The following is an 8,310-nucleotide window of genomic DNA, read 5'->3' as shown; positions in this document are numbered from 1 at the left end:
AGCAAAGTCAGGGTGCTCTGTGATTCCTGTCATGGAAGCAAGACTTTGTGTGGCTCTAGCTGGAGTGGCTTCTGGTTCTGGGTTTAGCAGTGTGTGATAGTGCCATGAGGGTTCTAGACTTTAATCTTTTGTTACAAACTAGGATAGTTCTAACACTAGATGACTCAATAAGAGTCAAGACCTCTAGTGAGATTCCATGCCTCACAATAAGCAAGACATTCAAGGTAAACTAAGGCAGAGAGATAGTGTCTCTGACTTAAAGTATGGTTCAGATGACTTAAGATTGGGGGTCTTAAGCAAAGGAAGTTCCAGGTAAAACCTAGTAAGATTAAAGTAAAGAACTTGTCATATCCTGCATATCCGGATCTCAGATCAATCCACATCTATCTCCGATCCTATCACATCTTATCTCCCTCCAACATCTCATCATCCAATCTGCCTACTCATCTGGTCTAGTCCACAATTCATCCAAATCCACAATCAGTGCTTGTCTCCTTTTGGTAATCCCCTAACTCTGGTATTTTGGTTATCTGTATATCTGTCCTACTCACTGATCCATTACCTATGCTTCATTTCCATTTCATTATTTGTGATCCGTTCCTACTTACCAATAGACTATCCATATGCTTTGTACATAGCCTTGGATCCTGCTGATTAATCATTCTGTTAGATACCTATAGTATATAACCTCCTGTAAATCTCTGTAACACCTCAGTTCAAATATCAACTTAGTTCTGCTCATTCCTGTCCTCTGGACCTGAGTATCTCTACTCTCATCACCCTCTGAGACTTAGGATTGATTCCTATAGTCTATCCCTATCTGCCTCTGTCTATGACAGTCCAATACCATTAGTTTCTAGTCTGGACTTGTCTGGATTAGCCCTATGATACTTATCCTGCATCTGGAAGTCATCCAGATCCGCTATGCTACTCGTTTGACCCTCCAGACACATTAATCTTGCCCTTCTGAAATAAGGGGCAATACTTGGGTAAGGGGCACAGCACATGAGCTGAGGCCAAAGCCCTTAAGATCAGTTAGCCCTTGAGTAGGACCTTAACAGAACTACACAGGGATAAGTCACATATTTATAGTGAATAGTGATGGGAAGGTTTAGGGCAGGTGCAAGTAAGTAAAGCTACAAGCATATGCCTAATAAGGATAGAGCAACAACATCAGAAGTCAAGAAAGGAAATATGACATGTAACAGGACATGTAGATGGTATCTAATGGTAGCATGAGTAGCACATTATGTAATACAGTAAACATAAGTGAGTCAGATGGAAACAATAGATGACAAAGAGAGGAAAAGTACAGCAGGGCAGGGCATATTGTAACAATACCTGTCCCTAAAGTTACCCTTGCAACATACCTGTTGACCCACTCTCCTTGACCCAACACTATTGTCACTCATTCACTCAACATTCATTAACATCTCCAAGCTAGTCCTGATGCATTTCCTTCCTCTTCCTCACTCTCCCATCATCTTTGCATCTCCACACCTGCAGACCTGATTTCCTGCACATCAGACTTCACCCCATACCTTTGGACTTTTGACCCATTGTGTAGTACTGATTATTAGACTTGACTAGACAGCAGATCCCTTGGGTCAAATGCTCTTGCTTGCAAGTGTAGCAGCTAGGCAGGACTAGTAGACATATATTGGCTAGGTATTCTAACAACTATCTAGCCAAATTGTATTATCCACATCACCCTGAATGTTTACTTCATGTTCAAGATGAGGGATACACCACTGGAGCTGGTAAGGCTTATAATGGAAAAGTTCACTGTCCTGAAGTTTCTCTTGAATCACAGAAACCAGAGACCAATGGTAAAGGTCTGCTGCAATATAGGGTTGGGTGCCCAGCTGAGGTGTGGTGCGAGAAAATGGAACTTCAATCATCACTTATATTTTACACCAGCCAGCATCATCATCCTCCCATTTATCTTTCCCTTCAACATCAACACTTACTCCTAATTGTGAGTTGATCTTGTCCCATGGAGTATTTTTCACATCATTAGGGTTGTAATCCAGATGTCTGACAATGTTGACCAATTCCTTGAAGCTCTTATGAGACTTCTGCACACTGCCATTCCAATACCAATGACCCAACTGAAAAGATGACTGGTTGGGGTATGGGTGAAATGACATGTCAGAGAACTTATCAGGTATATCCACTGGACCAACAGCTGGGACAGAACTGATATCTAGGAGCATCATAACCTCTTCTGGGTCATGAGATGGGGAAGTTGATGTAAAGAACTGGTGTACTAGCCAAAAAATATTCCTCACTGTATGAAAAGGAGATACCTGTGATGATGTTTGGGCTTGGGTAGATGTGTCAGTAGAATTCACAGGTGTGTTGAACTCCAGCTGTTGAGGAGCCTGACAGGACAGAACACTCAGAGGAGGCTGCAGGAGTACATCATCATATTATCTATAGTGGACTGGCATATAAATGCCAATATGTCGGCTCCTCCACTGGGCCAGTGATAACTCCTCTTCATCTATTTCCATAGATATAGTGTCGAGAATAGTGTTACATGCTGGGGTGAGTGAATTCTGGGATGAATCTGCATATGATACCTCCTGAGGGAGGTGTGTTGTTAATGGAGCCTTGTCAACATTAAACTCTGAATGCAATGGTTCAGTGACTTTATCAAAAGATGGTAGCAGGTCATGGGATCCCATACTTGAAATTCTGCCATTGTTATTATTCACACAGGTCCATTTTGCAAAGCTGAGGAGATCTTTTGCTCTGGATAATACAAAGAACACATGTTTCTTGCCTCTTATGCACAAGTGTTGATACTTAGTGTATGTGCTCTCCTGTGTAAAGTCATGCATACAAGTGCATCTGAAAGGAGTTGGACCTGACAGTGCCATGTCCATGATGGAGATATGGTGGAGAGGGCTGAGAAGAATATTACTATGGTTCAATGTGAGAAGATCTGACAAAAAAACTCACCACTCCCATCCAGAAACACAATGGGGCAACCCTTGACACCAGTGATGGCCAACAGCATTACTGCCTGGTTCCCACAGACTAAGAGACTATGGCACCAGTTAATAATGGCATGAAAGGCTGGACAGATGAGCCATCATGATCATGTAAAAGCCACTGTTCCATTAAAGTAGAGGGCAAAATAAATCCTAGGCACTCAATAACTACCATCTTCACCTTCCTCCACTATCACTACCTCACCTAGCTATCATAAAACAGCTCAGAGGTTGGGAAATTTGATTGCAGAAGCTATGACTTGCTGCTTTGCCCTGTTACATTATGACAGTTCATCAAAATTAATAGTTGAATGGTGCTGGTAAGATATCACTCAAATTCTGGATGGATCCTGAGCAATGACTATTGAAAACATAGGCCTGCTGATAGTGAGGGACAAAAGATTCTGCCATCTGACTTAAAGGATTATCATGCCAAATATAATTTCAGATCTCTGTGCTGCCTATGCACTGACAGCAGTAGAAAAGGAGATTACATGGAGGCAACAGTGTACCCATGGTGGAATGAGATCAGGAAGAAAACTTACTGTTCCTACATTCTCTTTGGAGTGAGTTGTTGACTTAGCCCAGTTTCCCAGGTTTGCAATGTTGAAGAGTTTTCATTTCAGCATACTATTGATTCTGTCAATGGTTTCTGAAGCAGATCACCAAGTGGACTTTGATGACAAAGCACAATGAGCATGTCCCAAACACAAGAAAGTCATCTTCACTCTCAGTTTGAACTATATTACAATTTTATACCTTAGCTAACATTTCTAGGTTCTACTTTAGTAAAAAATGACTATTTGAAGGAGGAGATGTGATTCTGGTACTTCTGTCATGAAATGTCACAATCTGATCACATGATCAAGCAAAGTATGACTGTGGCCAATCTTATGTCCCCATACTCAGGATGGAATGAGTCACCCCACTCACTGATGCAGTGAGACTTGTCCAATGTAATTGTAAACAGTTTCTCAATGAACTTTTTGTTTTCCCAGAATATTTTGAATCAGGTGTCATTTCAAATACATTCTGGACTGGTTATGATGACTCAATGTTTAAGGAACTCAATTTCCTACAGTTCATCAGAACATGATCCAGTTTTCACAGTCAAAGTGCCCTCACTCACCCAGTAAACATCTTCTGTTGCCATGGACATTGTCAAGTTAATTGCATTTATCCCAATTTCTTTCAACTCATTGTAGTTCTCATCTCCTATGATGTTAAGTGGTGTGATGAGGACCATGATTCCATCACCATTGAAGAGCAGTAGCAGCCAGAAGTTGAGTGTTTTCCCAGAACCAGTTGCAGAGATCATGATCACATCTCACTGCTCTAGCTGACCAAGAGCAGATTTCACTTGCCAAAGGCATGGCTTATATCCAAAGACTTGTTCTGCAGTCTGTCGAATACTCTCTATGGATGGAATATTGTAGTGAGGATGAGCTATTTGAAGATAAGATAGATGCATAAAGCCTCCAGTAATTAAAAGTTTTGAATTGGGATATGAAATTTTGTCTGATTTGGGTAAGTAATGTTACTGAGATGGACCAATTGACACCATTCGACCAGGAATGGGTCTGACTTTTTTGGCTGACTGGCAGTCGCACAAACAAGGCCAACTTTTGCGCCACAGTAAGTTTTGCCAGTCAGCCCAACATAAGGTTTAAGTTTAAGTAAGCAACAAATCATGTGAATGCTCTAGGAATTGGCTGAAAACACACATTGGCATGGGGAGTCTCACTGCATTGGAAGCAACCTTTTTGAACACAGAAAAGGTGTGACATAAGGCATGAAAAATGGACAAATTTGGAATACCTTTCTGGCTGATGGATATGAACCTTGATTTAAAAAAGTTTGAGAGCTTTTGCATGAATGAACAGTTTAACTTAAGTAGCATTACAAGCTCGTCTGAGTGTTTTCTATTCTTACATAGAATCATCCACTTCATTCTTGATTATGTCTAACTGTTACAGTTAAGTCTCAAAATATAAAACACGCTGGACGCCTCATAAGTTAAACTTTTTATCCATGCAAAAGCTCTCAAAATTTTCAAGATCAAGGCTCATATCCATCACCCAAAATGGTATTCCAAATTTGTCCATTTTTCACACCTTTGTCATGCCTTTTCTGCATTCAAAAAGGTTGCTTCTGCTGCAGTGTCTGGACATTCACATACAAATTATCACCTGACTTGATCCAAAAACACATCTAATACAGACAAACAAATGAGATTATCGGTAGGTATTGCTAGAATTAGGGTGGTATCAGGTGAGGGTATCACTGCACCTCGCCCACCATCCTGCTCGCCATCCCACCACCTTGGACCTTCCATTCACCATGGTCATTTTCTTGAGCTTGTAAGATACACCTTAGTTCATCACATGACTTGAGGACAGAATACATGGGCAAGGATTAGGATTAGGCCTCATATGTGAGAAGAGTTGTTGCAGAAGTTGACCATCCTCTTGTTGATCTGTTATCAAATATCGGGAATTGGGATCAATACGATGGCTGACAATCACATCAACTTCAGATCTTTGGTTGGGTGAATTGAGAAAATCCTCACCTTTGCAAATTTCTACCCTTCGGATATAACAGCAAGGCAAGACTGCAGGCCTTTCAGACACCACTGCATTTTGAACCAGGAAAGCAGGTGACGATTCAAAAAAGTGTGGAATAGATGGCCGAGCCTGTCATCCCATGGATTCTGAGTGTGTGAAATATACAATGCCCAGTTTTGACAGGCATAATTGAGAGTGACTGAGGCTGTTCAACTTCGTTCTTGAGATTTGTTTGCAAAATCCATGAAGGTATTCATAGCGCGGATGATGTCCCTATCCGGTGGAGCTAGTGATGGTGATGCAGAAATGGAATGAGACTGGGGCCTCAACACTAGGAACATTGGAAGCATCAAGAAATCTGGCAAGTTCTTGAGCTGCTGGACAACTTTGAAGACTGGCAGTGAAGCCAATTCTGGTGCAATTTTATGCTCACTGATTGCTTCAACCATCCTTGAGAATTCTTCCATTATGACCCAGACAGATGCCACAGGAGAGGACTGCCATGCTTGGCCATGTGGCGTCTGGAGCCAGTCTTGCCTGCCTGAGTCTGGAACCAGTTTCACCCTCCCTGGGTCTGGAGCCAGTCCTTCCTGCACATGGTTTGGAGCCAGTCTCACCCTCCCTGAGTCTGCAGCCAGTCCAGCCCTCCCCAAGCCTGGAGCCAGCTCAGCCCTCCCTGAGTCTGAAGCCAATGTATCCCTCCCTGGGTCTTAAGCCAATCTTTCCCACACACAGCCGACAGCCACTCTCACCCAGCTGGGGTCAGGACCCAGTCTTGTCCTCCCTGGGTCTGAAGCCAGTCTTGCCCTTTCTGGGCTTGAAGCCAGTTTTGCCCTCCCTCAGTCTGCAGCCAGGCTTGTCCTCCCTGGGTCTGCAGCCAGTTGTGCCCTCCCTGGGTCTGCAGCCAGTCTTTCCCATGTGCATCCTGCAGCCAGGCTCACCCGTGTGTGGTCTGCAACCAGTCTCTTCCACTCATAGTCCACAGCCAAGCTTGCTCTCCATGGGTCTGCGCAGAGGCTTGGTGTCCCGGGATCTGCACCCAGTCTTGCTCCTGGGTCTGCAGCCAATCTTGCCTGCTCCTAGTGTGCTGCCAGTCCTCCCCTTCCTGCATCTGCAGCAGCCAGTCTTCCCCTCCTTCAGTCTGAAGCCAGGCACACCTGTCCAGAGTCCCTAGCCAGGATTGCAACTCTGAAGCATGATCTCTCCGAAGCCATAGCATACAGATTAGAACTGACAGTGGCTCCAGTGGCTGAATGAGGAAGGATAACGAGTCTTGTAATTTATGGGGTCCTCAGGTTGCATATCATAGCATTGCTTCTTCAGTTCTGAGAGTACATCCAAGAGAGCTGTGCTTTCTGGAATATCTTTCATCATCAAGTGGAGAGAGGAATGTGCAAGTAGGGAGTGAGGTGATGGGATATCGTGTACTTGAGGGAGGCCGCAGTTTGAGGGGTAGGAAACATAATTGCAAATGGATGAGTGATATATATTCATGGGGAGAGTGCTATCTGTAGGGATATCCATGATGGACCATAGCTGTATCAGCATTGTCTGCACATCCCTGCCCAAACCAGAGCCAAGAAGTGATGAGATTTGTGAGATGGGAAGAGGGTCTGCAAGCACAGTGACAATGGACAAGTAGATGTAAGCCGACTTTCGATTAGCACACGTGGAGAGGATACAATCATATAACTTGTACACCTCCATTCCTGGTAGCAGCTCGCTCATCAGCTCAAGCACCAGCTCTAACTGATCATGGGGAATGTTGTATCTATTGTCAATAAACTTCATCATTGTAGATGCCACAATGAAACATCTTCCCTGCTTGGCTTGCCAGCTTTGCAAGGTCAACCTCTGATGGCTGCAGGAAATTGGGATGGCAAGCTTCCAGCTCTTGGAAGGAATGCTGCAAGAAAGTACAGATGTCAGTTGTTGATGCCCTCCTCAGAAACTCCTACAAGTATCTCACACACCAACAGGCATACCTCTTCATTCTGAAATACTTTGCTAATATGCAATTCCAAGTGGCTTGTGAGCAGAATGTGGGTCACAGGTAGATCAGGCTCATGAAGAGCCTGGGTGAGGGAAAGGATGAGGTCAGTAAGCTCAGATTCAGATGTGCATTCATCAAGGGCATCAACAACAAATGTCAGAGGCTGATACCCACACAATCTGGGTTGAAGTTTCCGGAGGGGTTTGAGAAAGAGAGCCTCCATCTGGTCATAGAGAGGCATGTCTGGGTCCAGTAGAGCAGGATTGTCATGGATCGCTCTGTTCACATCCCTGCCAGATGCTTGGAAAATTATTGGCAAGCTGATAAGCAAGCATTGTGAAAAAAAATCCAGCTGTGCAACGTCTCGTGTGCTTGTGCAAGAAAAAGAATGTTCCCGCTAGCTGCATTTCGACACTCATCCACTCTGTCATTTTTAGACCTCTCATCCTCTCAGCTACTGTGAACGCAACAGTGGACTTTCCAATGCCTGCCATGCCATGTAGCCAGATGAGTTGATTCTTTTCTGTGTCATCCATGTATCTGTAGATGAGCTTGAGGAGACCCACCCAAGTACCTGGCAAACATTTTGGGTGGGGCTGACGTTCAGGAGAGTCATATTCAGCACCCTTGACAGCAACTTGGGACAGCCTCTCCCAGGTTCCTTCAAGAACTGTTAAAGAGGTTAGAGAGCATATGAGAGATAAGAGATGGAAGTACTGACATTGATTGTCACTCATTGATGAAGGTTGTGATA

At 43.8% G+C, this 8,310-nt stretch overlaps 2 protein-coding genes across 2 annotated transcripts; both read right to left on the bottom strand.

Moving 5' to 3' along the window:
• Positions 1 to 4,074: 4,074 nt before the first annotated feature.
• BJ212DRAFT_1281800 (uncharacterized protein) lies at positions 4,075 to 4,326 on the bottom strand (the record flags this gene model as incomplete). Its single annotated transcript, XM_041331644.1, has 1 exon — positions 4,075 to 4,326. A coding segment is annotated over one exon (252 nt), but the record flags the coding sequence as incomplete, so codon positions are not given.
• A 3,014-nt stretch (positions 4,327 to 7,340) lies between these two features.
• On the bottom strand, positions 7,341 to 8,293 carry BJ212DRAFT_1303391 (uncharacterized protein; the record flags this gene model as incomplete). The annotated part of the gene is made up of 5 exons (XM_041333410.1): positions 7,341 to 7,469; positions 7,549 to 7,856; positions 7,918 to 8,130; positions 8,158 to 8,226; positions 8,278 to 8,293. 5 exons carry the CDS (start codon positions 8,291 to 8,293, stop codon positions 7,341 to 7,343), a joined length of 735 nt encoding a protein of 244 aa, XP_041188215.1.
• Between the last annotated feature and the right edge of the window lie 17 nt (positions 8,294 to 8,310).

This window comes from Suillus subaureus (genome assembly GCF_016647635.1).
Source record: "Suillus subaureus strain MN1 chromosome Unknown BJ212scaffold_42, whole genome shotgun sequence".
Classification (NCBI taxonomy): domain Eukaryota; kingdom Fungi; phylum Basidiomycota; class Agaricomycetes; order Boletales; family Suillaceae; genus Suillus; species Suillus subaureus.
Note: the sequence above shows the minus strand (reverse complement) of the source record. Positions and strands in the feature narration are given on the sequence as shown.